The 14826-nt window shown below is 35.0% G+C and overlaps 2 protein-coding genes across 2 annotated transcripts; both read left to right on the top strand.

Annotated features, from left to right (window-relative positions):
* The first annotated feature begins 7559 nt into the window (after positions 1–7559).
* LOC128209760 (cerebellin-4-like) lies at positions 7560–10764 on the top strand. Its single transcript, XM_052913957.1, has 3 exons — positions 7560–7811; positions 8455–8546; positions 9452–10764. The coding sequence occupies exons 1-3, from the start codon at positions 7583–7585 to the stop codon at positions 9773–9775; spliced, it is 645 nt and encodes a 214-aa protein (XP_052769917.1). The 5' UTR covers positions 7560–7582; the 3' UTR covers positions 9776–10764.
* Positions 10765–12439: 1675 nt separating this feature from the next.
* Positions 12440–14432, top strand: LOC128208536 (cerebellin-4-like). The gene is made up of 4 exons (XM_052912095.1): positions 12440–12486; positions 12971–13179; positions 13452–13543; positions 14109–14432. The coding sequence occupies exons 1-4, from the start codon at positions 12440–12442 to the stop codon at positions 14430–14432; spliced, it is 672 nt and encodes a 223-aa protein (XP_052768055.1).
* Positions 14433–14826: the final 394 nt, after the last annotated feature.

The following is a 14826-nucleotide window of genomic DNA, read 5'->3' as shown; positions in this document are numbered from 1 at the left end:
CGTTTCGACACATACAGGCTTGTTATTTGTTCTATTGTACTAAAGTTTTTGACGGGGATTACTAACTCGTAGTTTTTGTATTATGTGAAGAAAGAAGGAAATAATAATTACAGAAAGTGAAGAAAACAATTTAAATTGTTCATTAGTTAAAGTGGGTTATAATGATGCCGAATTTGATCAACTGAAGCGGAAATTTGAAACAGATACGGAGTGGCGGAGTCAGCAAGAAAAAAGTCCTCTCCTTTTCGAAGCTTCCGGTGAGATTGAGGACGTGAGACAAAGGTGGAAGGACGTTTCGTTCAGCGAGGGCCAGTTGTTTGCTTAAAGTGCAGCGTTGAAGGGCACTTCGCCAGCGGATGCTTCACAGACTTCCCGAGTTCCAAGAGGAGCACCAAGACCAGTGGCAGCAGCAACCGCTTTCGAGCAAGACGTCTGAATAGTGAATATGATAAATATTGGCGTTTTTCAGACAAAAACTATTAAAATCAGTTTGAATCACAGACGCGTTTGAAAAATTATGTTGTTATATCAGAGTATCTAATTCCTAGGGTTTTGAATCATTTGGCATATTGTAAAGGAAAGGGGATTTTGATAGCTCCTTGTTGGACATCTAGTCTTTTTACTAATGCTGATTGGTAAACAATCATTTCGGGAATATATTTATGATTATTTTGTTTTCAGCACACCAGAGCACGAATTGCTCAAGGTGAGCTATTGTAATCGGTCTTTGTCCGGCGTCTGTCCGTCAGTCCGTCTGTCCGTCCGTCAACAATTGCTTAAAAAACTTCTCCTCTGAAACTACCTGGCCAAATTCAATTCACAGGAAACTTTCTTGGGTGACCATCTGCAAAAATACAACAAGGGGTCACGATTGATCAACAACAACAACAAAAAATGGCCGACTTCCTGTTTTGCTTTAAAAAACATCTTCTCTGAAACTACCTGTACAAATTCAATGAAACTTTAAAAAAAGCTTCCTTGGGTGACCCTCTACATAAATAAAACAAGGTGTCATGATTGATCAACAACAACAACAAAAGCAACAACAACGAAATGGCCAATTTACTATTTTGCTTTAAAAAACATCTCCTCTAAAACTACCAGTCCAAATTCAATTAAACTTTACAAAAAGCTTCCTTGGGTGACCCTCTACAAATATACAACAAGGGGTCATGATGATCAACATTATCAACAACAACAACAACAACAACAACAAAATGGCCAAAATGTTAAAATCTGATAGTTATGTAAAGTTTACTCTTGAAACAAGGGCAGCAAGTCTTGCTATATGGTCTCCCTTTTTGTTGGAGATTCCTCTACTTTTTTTAGTACCAAGAGAATAGATTTAAATTTTATTAAGCCTTCAACATAGTCACTTTTAAAGTAATTATTGTTCTTTTTTTATTTTCATAGATTGAAATTATTATTATACACTTTATTCTTTAGAAGAAATTTCAGTTTTACTTAATAATACATTTAATAATCAGACTTTTCCATTGAACTTCATGTAGATTTTTCTAAGCTACAATCTTATCTTTTGTGTGGATAGTGAATAAGCCTTAATGTGTTTCAAGAAAAAATGGTTTTGAACATGTGAAGGAAGGTGATGTTGTCCTAGATGGAAAAAGCAATGATATTAGTGGAAGGTGCTGAATGTGTTCTGATATTTGATTTTTAGACCTTAAGGCAGTTTGTTAATTTTATTGGATGGTGCACTATTTGTTGTTTGTGTATCTATACTAAAAGTTCTTTCAGTGTGCAAGCAATTTAACATAGTTTTGTCAGTGTGCAGGCAATTGAACGAAGTCCTGTGTGTGTGCAGGCAATTGAACAAAGTCCAGTCAGTGTGCAGGCACTTGAAAAAAGTCCTGTCAGTGTGCAGGTATCGGTACCAAGTGCTGTCAGTATGCAGTCAATTATCAAGTCCTGTCAGTGTGCAGGCAACCGAAGAAAGTCCTGTCAGTGTACAGGTATGAGAATCAAATTATGTCAGTGTGCAGTCAATTATCAAGTCCTGTCAGTGTGCAGGCAACTGAACAAAATCCTGTCAGTGTGCAGTAATTCCCAAGTCCTGTTAGTGTGCAGGCAACTGTGACAAGTCCTGTCAGTTATTATCCAGGCAACATGTTTGACCAGTATGTTTTTCAATATTCTTTTAAAACAAATATCAAGCTATATTGATTACAAAGATCGAACTCTTTTACTCAGGTGAGCGATTTCGGGCCATTATAACCCTCTTGTTAAAAGTAGTAACAACATCTATGTACAAGGTAGGAATACGTCTACAATATCTGTTAAGATCTACTAGCGATATCATGGTAGTAAACTTGAATTGTGGTGTGAAAAAAACAACTCTTATATGTAACACGAAAGAGGTGCATGCATTTGTTTCCCTTGGTAATAGTTCGCATTGTGTAAAGACACTTGTGTGAATAAACAGATATTTCCATTGTATTGTAAGTTTGCGTTGTGAAATGTTTAAAAAGCATATTTAAAAGATTTTATCATGAATTGTGTGTTAATTCAATGCATTAAAATGTTAATTTGTTACCTGTTTTTAATTTTAATTAAAAACTTAAGAGCTAGTTAAAGCAAATCAATTCGTACAAATCGCAAATTTTGATTATAGTTATAGGACTTTTTGAAATGATTCATTCACATTTGTTTAAGAATTATGACAACATTTATATTAGTGATATCTTATGTTCTATATCACCACGCAATTCTTGTTTTCTGGATCGTTCTGTCTTATGGTAATGAATAACTTATATTTTTACCTTCGGTATTACTAGTTAGCCATTTTATTGACACATATCAGTGCTGATGGTTTTGGTGTGTATGTTATATTTAACTTTAGCAAATGGCAACTTTATACCAACGATTCATTGAAATTAATCACATGAATTCATTACTTTTTAACACAAAATGTTAAAGGATACACAATACCACCATGACATGCCAATAAACACAACAATAAACGTCATTCCGAGGGTATCTGTCGTTAAACATATTTCATTAACCACCGAAAGAACTTAAGTTATAAGTAGTTTTTTCCGTTAAGTAACCGATGTGGGTTTTAAAATGGCATTGTAACGGACTGACACTACCCGCTAGCTTAAAAGTGTGCCAGACCGATGCATTGTTTATGCCTCTAATCAAAGCAAAGACATCTTATGAGACCTTATTTAAAAGAGGGAAAAGAAACATAAAAATGAGGTTGTGGGTTCGAGCCGAACCAGGGTGATTGTGGTCTAGTGGTATAGGTGTCCGCCTCTCACTCAAGACGATGTGGGTACGAGCCCCATCAGGGGTACTTTCTCATGGCCTCTCATAAAGGACATAGTATTGGTTTCTTCCTGGGAAACGGAATCGAGAGTGATTCATAGCGTTCAGCTGTCTATACAATCGAGCAAAAATAAATAAGTATAAACCAAAACATTAAGAATCTCATTGCTCGACTGCGTCTTAAAATTACGTTTCGCCAGTGACGTTATTAGATGTGCGTTCGTATTTCGAAGAACTTTTTCTACAAACTGAAACAAATTGGTGCCATCCAGTAATTTATGAGTTTCTGTAGGCAATATCATCTGTTTATATCCAACCTTGTTTATAACAACCTGAAACATGCAATTCAAAAATGTATCCAACGAAACGTCAAGGTAATCATGGTTATGCGATAATAAAACGCTAGATGATAATCGGAACCATCATGTCATTTGATCGTCATTTGCGAATTTGCCTCCGATGTGCTTCGTGTTGAATCCAATTTTCATTGTCAATGTTCCCGATTTAGCTCTTGGTTTCAGGAATTGTGTTTTACCTTATTGCAAATGACTGTCGATTTACGCTCTATGTTTGGTGCAATTCGCAGTTCATCATTGTAATTGAATATCCAGAAAAGAAACTCATTATATGTACTTTAATACATGCAATATTTGGAATCCAGCGTAAATATGCCTTACTATATAAACGTTCTTATATCAGCAATAATGTTATTAATAACAACAAAACAAACGTTTCTGGCAGTAAGTTTAAGATAACAACACCAACGTTATCTGACAGAAGACCACTATGAAACATCTTAAATCAAATAATTCTAGGTATCTGTCGAAAGTTGTCCTGGGCTGGTATTCAATATTGGTCCTAACTGGATCTAAGAACGATGTAGCTAATCGGATTACTTGTTATTAATAACTGACCAATAGAGTGAATGAAGTCAATGATGTATGACCATAAGATTTACTTAAGTTGTATATTGAATACCACCCCTGGTCAAGAAGCTCCCCATATAAGATAATATTATAATGTCCTATATGAGTGGCATGACTTGAATAAACTTTGCAGTACAAGTGGAAACTTTATTGGCCTAGCGGTTATATACAGATATTTGTTGTTATCTTTGCTAGTCTAATTTAAAATGGTTACCAATGGGATCGGGCTAAGTGTGATGGAACAATGGATCAATTTAAAGGAGGCCCACTTGACGGTATACATGCTGTGTAGGGGAAACTACATTGAAAGGTAAAGGCTGTGCGTTTGTTGGTAAGAGCATTGTTTTTAAACATTCCGTTCTTCTGCTATGAACGTGGAATCGATTTAGTATTCTTAAGTAAGTTTAGTACAATTGAACAGGTCACGTTTCGATAAATACATGTTTGTTATTATTTTTATTGTACTAAGGGTTTTTTATGGGAATTGAAGAATTTCCTCGTGATTTTTAGTAAATACTTTAGAACCGTTCCTAGTTCGTCACTCTAGGTTTTGTATTTGGTGAAGAAAGAAAGAAGTAATAACGACAGAAAGTGAAAAAAACCTTTTGAAATGTTTGTTAGTTAAAGAAGGTTATTTGGATGACGAATTTGAAGCGGACAATTGGAACAGATACGGTGTAGAAGGCAGCGTCAGCAAGGAAAAAGTCCTCTCTTTTTCGAAGCTTCCAGGGAGATCGAGGCCGTGGGACCAAGGTGGAAGGACGTTTCGTTCAGCGTGGGCCAGCTGTTTGCTTTAAGTGCAGTGCTGAAGGGCATTTCAACAGCAGATGCGTCACACACAAATACTAGGGGAAATATTCATTGATCTTTACCTTCCATTTGGTGTTAGTTGCACCCCTTTTTATAACCAGGTTTTATTCATATGATCGTATAAAATGCTGCCATAGTTGGAACAATATCTAGTCGATTTTATTTTCGCTGCGGCTCATGAGACAAACGAGTGTGATATATTGCTCAAAACTGTTTATACAGAATGCACCGAACTTGGAGTCCCTATAAGTAAAGAGAAAGGTGTAGAGCACACTACTGTGCTACTGTTCTTTTGCCTCAATATTGACTCGCGCCAAATGATCATACGGATCTTCGTCCAAACTATTCGCTCGGGTTGAAAATGAATTATTTTGTGTGTGTTTTCTTTCAAAATATGGATATCGTAAGGAGTGCATGAATATATTAGAATGAGGTTGTTTGTTTGTGTGAATCTAATGACATTTGTCCCATCATGAAAAGGTTATGTGTGAGAACGAAAACGTTCAGTTTTTAACCGATATTTCGGTCAGCGCTGGGGTTGTGGGTGCCTTATATACAGCAAATGAGCCTTTCTTTCAATGGCGTCAACATTGGAATAAATATTTTCTGAAGGATAATACTTTTCTTGAAATACACCCAGTTGTTCAGCTATATGTTTGTATGTGGGCACAAACGAATCATTTTTAGTATATTAAATGTATCGTGTGTACACTATTATAAACAAGCAAACCGCTAAATCATCGCAATGATGCACCAAGCTAAAATTTTGTTTTGATATGTATACAGTTTATTTTTAAGCACTGCACATTGACACTAGTTAATAAATACTAAAGTTAAGAGAGACAATGTCAAATTTGAAAGGGTTTGACATATCATTGGACATTATTTCAGACTGTATAATGCGATATGACTGTTGATCGCGTTTAACATCCATAAATACAGTATCCAAGTTTGTTAAAGTTTTGATATGAAATGATCAAATAAGAGAATGGACAACGTGAAATCGGTAAAATTTGGACAGATAAAGGGTCATATCTCCAGAGTTAATAATTAAAAATGACTATTAATTGAAATGAGTCGGGATATTGCAACCATTTTCTTAAAGATGCACTCTTACTCCCAAATAAGATTTACCACAATTTATAATATTGTTTTAATATTCCAAAAAGGATGAATAAATGTCGAAAACAATGGTTCATAAGAAGGATACTGAGTTTAATTTGAAAGAAATGAGCATAAAACACGGTATTTCTACCTTATGAGACTATAGAAAATCACTTTTATCATTCACCAATCATTTAATATTTTTGCGTGTTTAGCTATTAAATACACGGTTACTATCTTGTTATCAGTAATTAACATTGTCCATAAATGCATTATTTAGTAAGAAGTTGAGGGTGTATCATTCAAAAAATATGTTTGTTTTACATGTGTATGTATTGATTTTGAATAAGAGAGTCTCTTTTAAGAATCTCCTAAAGAAAGATCGAATGTTATTAATATCGAGACGTAATTTAACAGAACCAGTTTACCTTCTCATTGACCTAGATTTTTAGTTGTACGATGTGCAGCTATATACTGTAGTGATTTTTTGTTGTTGTTGTTTTATGTTGTTGTTGTATTTGTATGTATAACATATTCGTTTGAAACTACGGACATACAAGTTGATATATTTCATATGTGTTGTATGTGTTGTTGACGTTGTAAAATTTAATCGCAAATAAAATATATGTCTGTCTGACAAATACAAAAGTTAAAGAGTGGAAAGATATGACATTGCGGACGCAAAAGACATCATCCCTATATGACTGACATGTTACGCAGTACGCGGTCAACATAATGACTTATAAAACAATACAATTCTTACATATTCATATACTATTCGTAACCATGCTTGGCTGTAAAGTGGTAAAATACTGAGATTATTACCTAGTAAGATATTTTGCGAAATTGGAGCCTGGCTTCCTGCTGACATACTGACATCAACATAAAAAGCTATTATATACTAGTGTTAACAAATATACATGGACTATGCATTTATAGTTATAGTTTGTGTCACAGAGAATTCTAAAATCCCCCTCACCTTGCAATCACTCTTCGCATCGGTTGTCAGAATTACACATACCATTATTTTGATTGACAGGTGGCGACTGGTTAATTGGCTTCCAGTTTAAAAGAGAATCCGTTCATAGTCAACAATCAACCACATTGTAAACAATGATAGACAATTACTTATTTGTGACGAGTGCTCATACTCATACTGTACCATATATTTAACGATTCCATGATTGAATATTTGATATATAGATTTTCCATTATTACATAACTAATTAATAATTAACAGTGTAATTATAATATATTATATTATGATATATATGAACTCGTTTAGTAAATAGATATAGCTGATTAACAAATCAAAGAGGAAGTTTAATGTGTGTTTCAAAGGTTGTTCGCTTGAGTGTTTATCAATTTTTATCACATGATTGTGTAAAAAGTTTCCGCATCACTGCTAAATAAAGAAATAGGCCGTCTGTTTGAATAAAGGCACATACAACTCAGAAATGCACTGCATTTCGCTTATTTTCGTCAGTTGTTTTCTCAATGTCGCGCTAGTCCAAAGTGCGGAAGAGGATTATGTTCGTCCGGAGACTTTTGAGGAGAGACTCGGGCGATTAGAGGAACTCGTTGACATCCAGTCACAAACAATTGCGGAACTAAAACAAGACAATACAAACCTGAGGGACACAATTCTCAACTCTACACTTGCGTTGGAAACTCAACATGTATCTAGTAAGACATCGTTTTATCAAGTGTATACGGTTGACATTTTAAAGTGACACTTTTATTCAAAATCAATACATACACATGTATAACAAACATCAACTTTGACTGATAAACCTTAAACTACTTACTAAATAATGCATTTATGGAAAATATTAATTAATGATAACAAGATTGTAACCGTGTATCTAATAGCTGAAAAGGCAAAGATATTAAATGATTGGTGAATGCTATAAGATTTACTGTGATCAACTATAGTATCATAAGGTAGAGGTACTGTGTTTTATGCACATTTCTTTCAAATTAAAATCGGTATGCTTCATACGAACCTATGTTTTCGACATTTATTCATCCTTTTTGGAATATTAAAACAATAGTATTAATTGTGGTAAATCTTTTTGGGGAGTAAGAGTGCATCTTCAACTGAAATAAGCTTTTTTTCATATTTTATTGATCTATGTATCCTAGTATATTTATGTATGTATTGCAAGTTGTGTGTTTAGTATCAAATTACATTATACAGTCTACACAGTGTGTATAACATATTTATGGCACAAGACATGTGATCAAAGAACTTTGCACTATAAATGAAACTTACTATTAAAATTTCAGATTAGTTATACCAACTGGAATGATAATAATGCAATTTCAGAAAGATACAGTGATGAACAAGTTGCTTTTTACGCCTACCTCAGCCAGGGTAAATGCTACAATGTGCACGAGACGTTCATTTTCGACATAGAGGTAAGATTTTGTGATATCAGTTGTAAGATTTTGTCCTGAATAACTATAAGCAAATAGGCACATTGTTATTCTAATCTAGTGTTTACCTAATGTAGAAACGGTTTTAAAAATAAAATATCAACAAAGTACGGTGTTTGTTTTCTTTCCAGTCCAGGATCATATTGGGCTAGTGTCCTATTCAATTTTGAAGCATATTTTAGAAAAAAATATGCAAGTTGATAGTTAACAACCATTAAAAATCTTCACTAATTTATTTTTGGTTCTTATTTTTTTGTTTTATTAAGTGGAAAAAAACATTCACCGAAACTGCATACTTAGTTTAGTCAAAACGGTTGCTAGGTAATACTAGTCATTTTTACGCTGCGGAGTGCTGAAATATTTAGGTGCTTTATCTAAAAGGATTAATAATAACGAATGGGAAGCACCACAAACATGACATATCGTGAAGTATAAACAAACAAATACTACATCTTACGAAAATATGTTTGCAATGTATTTGTGTTCATTCACTGCGAAAACGAACAACACTAAATTTACTTTTTTCCCATCTGACATATGAAATCGTTCATTCACTAACATGACTCAAGCGCCTTTCCATTACGCAAAAATATCTAGATTATGGAATTACCATTCCGTTTTGTTGTTTTAATTATTTATTTTGTTTAAATTAATATATTTTTATTGTGTTTCTGCGTTTGCCATTGGCTAGGATCAGGAATAAGTCCAGTATTCAAAGTAAATTATTTCAAAGTCCGAAATTGTCTCAATGTATGCGTCAGTTCATTCTTCAGTACAATATTTTACTCACATTGAATTCCTTAGACATATATCTGAAGCGGCTGATGTCACACATTAACCGTTGAAAAATTGATCACAATTCTTTTGCGATTTATTTTTCATTTTAGGAGCTAGACACCACTAACAGTTACGCCAACCATGATGGCGTTTTCATCGCCCCGGTCAATGGGGTCTACGCTTTCTCGTTCAATGTTGTTCCTGACTTTTGGCATTATACTCAGGCTGAGCTGGTGGTAAACGGACAGGTGAAGGCGAGAGTCTTTGGAGACTCTCATGAAATTCACGATATTCACCCTACTTCATCCACGGTCGTCCTTGCACTAAACATCAATGACCATGTCTACGTTAGACTTGGGCATCAGACGGAATGTAACGTTATCAGTAGCGAGGACCATCAATGGACATACTTTGCTGGATGGCTGATTTTCTAGAGATGAAACCAAAAGCATTGTTATTGGTTCTCTCGCATTTGTTGTTTTGTTGAGAAATGATAAAACCATCTTTATATCAGATTTCACCAATTTTCTTCTTGTTGTTTTTTACAAACATGGTGCGGTCAAATTATATATGACATCAATATTCCTATATCAGGTGGAATAATTGACCTCTTTGTGACTTATTTCAGCGGTTCAAATAATATAGTTTTATTATGGAGCTGGACATATTATTCTTATGTTAAGAAGAGTCACTTTTGGGTCATGTACATGATTGGTTTACACAAAAATAGAACATATTATGTAGTGATTGAAAAAAGGACATAATATAAACTATTGTATCACATGTTTTACCTTGTCTCTGATTGAATGTAACTACCACGTATTTTTCTGTATTGCACATGTGTAATATGACATTGCTCAATTCATATTTGTCTGAAAATATGTTTCTCCACATCTCTCTAAACAAAGAAGTTGGATCATATGAAGAAAACGCGATATTTCCTCTTGCTTTCTTTAAGACGTGCTTGATGATTTTATATTGATGATGAAATTATTAGTTTGAATCATTTTGAAAAGATACAATATATTCATTTCGATATATTTGAATGACACCCTATTTTTCACAGTAAGACATTTAAAATATTTTACTGAAAAGTAACTGAATATGGAGGAAATTGTTATTTACTTTTCGACACCTTTGTAAGCAAACAAAACTTAATGAACAAAACATAAAAACAGGAAAATAAATACTGGAGATGTCAGTTATGAATGTTTCTACAAATCAAAGTATGAAATAGATACAAGACACGCATGTATATATGGTGTTAAAGGTTCACAATAGGTTTATGCAGTTCAAAATAATCTTTAAAGGGGCTAGGCAACAGATGGTCCCAAAATCGGCAAATACAGTATTTCCTCAAAACAAGCCTAGAATTGTCAATGCCAGCCCCTAGGAGGCCGATTATACATAATTTTACATGATCGATATAATAAACACAACAATCATGTTGCTGTCTCATCTGTGTTTCCCCGTTTATTGGCGCATAATGGTTTCTCAATTTAACTCAAATCTGATTATGAGTACAGATCAATATACCGACACAATTATTTAACTAACTGGGATTGACGTGGTAGACGACCCCAGTAATTTGAAATAGGAAAAACGCGCAAAAGCTGCAAAAGATGCAGGTGTCGTAAGCGATGCGGTACATCAGTAAGTAAGATCCAATGGATTGTACACGGCGATGTCAATTTTATGTAAGTTTTTGACAAAAAAAATCTTGCAATCGTATCATCTGGTGTTTAGCCCCTTTAAAGCATTGCACGTTGACACGCATTTAAATGAAATTGCGGATTGTTTTTCACCGTGTCAGTGATTTGACCAGCAAGCATCAATTACTGTCATCAAGAACAATGTCACAAAGTGTTCTGTTGAGGGTTTCCGAAAGGAATCTACGATTCTCAAATCATCGTCATGGCCAGTTTATATATTGTGTCAAAAATGTTAAAGATTGATTAATGTTCGCCATCTGTATCAATTTCTAGATTGCTCAGAAACCTCAAGGGGTCATAGAACACACATCCTTAAAACTCGTAACAATATTTGCATTGTAGATGCCATAAAGCAGTTCAATGCTAGACAGGGGTCATTGTTTTGCCCTCTCAATGGCAGATCATTGACCCGTGTTTAGTTCTGCGTTGTCTTAAAGAAGATTCCGTCTGTTTTTGAACACCGAATACAATACATATTCCTTAAGATAGGCGCAGCAACAACCGGTAATGACATCGAAAGAATAATAATTTCTGAACTGATCAAGTATTTTGGTACTTATTGCACGCATTGCTGACCTTTTCATGCCACGTTATTAGTTCATTACCAATATTGACATAGAAATATTCAAATGATACCATTGCCATAGTCAATGACAAAATGCGGTTGAATGTTTTTTGCAAGAAACAACAAAACTAATCATTACATAACGATAGAACGCCATTTACATTGTCGCGAAATAAGACAGGGATTGAATAAGAAATGCTAGAGTTTGACCAAAGTACATTTGGTCAAATGTTGACAAATATAATGCAATCACGTTGAAATTAATCTTGCGGTCTGGCTGTTGATCGAACTCAGTCAATATATTATGACATTTTACATTAAGTGTGGATGACAAATGCAAACCTCAAAGAGAGAAAGTAAAAGTGTGAGGCGCCGACGTGGAAGACGACACCGGAAAACATGAAACCTATCTGTTTGCCATGCTATGTAGGCGACATAGTAATCTATGAAATGATATGAATCTTACAGAGCAAAACACTTTTACTATTTTCAATAAGGTGTGCTTTGTAGTAGAGTTAGTCTCTGAGTTTATACTTAGGTATTGTTTTTTGAAAATGGGGCCATGCTTCTTGACTGACATCAACATAAATAGCGGTAATATACTAGTATTTAGATGTGCTGTGCATTAACATGTACCATCAATGTAGTTATCAATGTTATCATTTACAGAAAGTTTATTCTCCGTTTGCCCTCTAATAAATTCAACCCTGCCTAACAATCGCTCTGAGTATCGGCTGTCAGAAATACACAGACCAAATTGACATATTATAACGACGAAAACTCGGAAATCGCAAACAAACCAAAACAGGCTATTGTAGACGATGTTGTCAGAGGACAGTGGCGGCGATGCGAGAGACTCAAGAGATTTGTTAAAGATCGATATTTGATTTGATAAGCGCAAACTGTGAATTACAGATGACCACTGGTTAAATTGGCCTACTGTTTTCAAGAATCCGTATAGACAACGTACCCAGCACATTGTACATTGCTCCACAAGTCATGTTTGTGACGATGTCTCATACTTATATGGTACCCTGTATTTCACGATTTTATGTTTGGATTTTTATGTATATATATAAAAAAATCTAAAAATACATAACTAAAGATTGATATAAAAAAACTCCAGTTATATGTCTAAGTATGCGCATTATATATAATATAGATATCTAACAAATCAAAGAGGTATTTTGCTAACTACGCACATTTTACGAATGTAGGAAAGGTTGTGCACTTCAGAGTTTATCAATTTTCATGGCATACTTACGTCAAACATTGCCACATCACTGCTATAAGTACGTCGTCTGTTTTAAGTTAGACCACATATACTTCAACCATGCACTGCACTTTGCTAGTTTTCGTCAGCTGTTTTCTCAATATCGCGCTCACCCAAAGCGTGGACGGGATAATGTACGTCCTGGAAATTTTGAGGAGAGACTCAGTCGATTAGAGGAGCTCGTTGATATCCAGTCAAAGACAATTGCGGAACTGCGGGAGGACAATACTGACCCAAGGGAGACATGTCTCAACTCTACACTTGCGTTGGAATCGCCACATATATCTAGTAAAAAGATCGTTTTTTAATTATATGTAGTCGACTTTTCCTTAGAATAAACGGTTTTAAGCATTTAAGTATTCTTTGTATCGTAATAATTATTGTATGTACTGTCATCGGTCTGTTTTTAACAGTAATTTATATACGATTGATTAAATTGGCGACGTTTATCTTCACGGGACACATATATGTGACCATAGTGGTTTGAAGTATAACTGAAACATTCTTTCAAAAGTCCCAAATTATCTATACCAACTCAATTGATATTAATGCAATTTCAGAAAGATACAGTTATGAACAAGTTGCATTTTACGCCTACCTCAGCCAGGGTAAATGCTACAATGTACATGAGACGTTCGTTTTCGACATTGAGGCAAGTATTTGGAATATCAGTTTCTCATATTTGTCACAAATAGCAATAAGTAAGGAGGCATATGGAGGAACAAAATCAAATTAAATTTACCCTTAAAAGGAAACCATATTAAACAATTGTTTTTAAAGAACTTCGGTATTCAGTTTAAACTTATTTATCTAACAACGATTGTTATTGCAATAATATATTTATCGCTCATTTTGAAGCGATGTTATGTGAGATGTTAAACTCACATGCGGCCAGGCCGGGATCCGAACCCGGGTCGCCTATGTAAAAGCAAGTACGCTAACCACTGAACTAACCGGAGATTTCGGTGGTTGTTTTCTTTCCAATCACGGACCAATTTAATGCAGTGTACGGAAGTAGGAACTAGTCCTGTATTCAATAAAATTGACATTTAGAAAATTCACTCAGTAAATTCGTAAGTACAATGATATACTCTTATTTATTCCTTTAAAATTACTTACGTCTTCACAAACAATTGCATTCTTTGTTTTGTAAGCAATTGAATGTTTTGTTAGAAATTACTTTAACTTCATCTTTTGTGTTTTATCTGAAATTTCAGGTGCTAGACACCACTAACAGTTACGCCACCCATGATGGCATTTTCATCGTCCCGACCAATGGGGTCTATGCTTTCTCGTTCAATGTTGTCCCTAATTTCTGGCATTGGACTCAGGCTGAGTTGGTGGTAAACGGACAGGTGAAGGCCAGAGTGTTTGGAGACTCTGATGAAATTCACGATATTCACCCTGCTTCATCCACGGTCGTCCTTGCACTACAGAGCAATGATCATGTTTACGTTAGACTTGGGCATCAGTCGCAATGTAACATTGTCAGTAGTGAAGACTTTCAATGGACGTACTTCGCCGGATGGCTGCTTTTCTAGAGAGTCTACCCAGTGCATTCTTACTGCATTTGAACATTTTGCTGACCCTTGATCCCTTTGTTTTCTGATTTTATAAAATAATTATCTCGAATTTGTTGTCTTGTTCAGAATCTATAAAATAACTTGTCACTGAGCATTTTAGAGTCATTGTAAAGTGGTATCAGTCATTCAATAGAAACTACAAATGAACAAGCCTAGCGGCCTGACCCTGTTAAGGCACAAAAAGGCTCAATGATGAAGGTCAAGCATAAACTCAACGAGCGCGATCAAGGTCAAGCACCCACTCAACAACGAAAGCGATCAAGGTCAAGCACCCACTCAACAACAAGAGCGATCAAGGTCAAGCACCCACTCAACAACGAGAGCGATCAAGGTCAAGCACCCACTCAACAAC

This window comes from Mya arenaria, chromosome 11, assembly GCF_026914265.1.
Source record: "Mya arenaria isolate MELC-2E11 chromosome 11, ASM2691426v1".
In the NCBI taxonomy this organism is placed as follows: domain Eukaryota; kingdom Metazoa; phylum Mollusca; class Bivalvia; order Myida; family Myidae; genus Mya; species Mya arenaria.
Note: the sequence above shows the minus strand (reverse complement) of the source record. Positions and strands in the feature narration are given on the sequence as shown.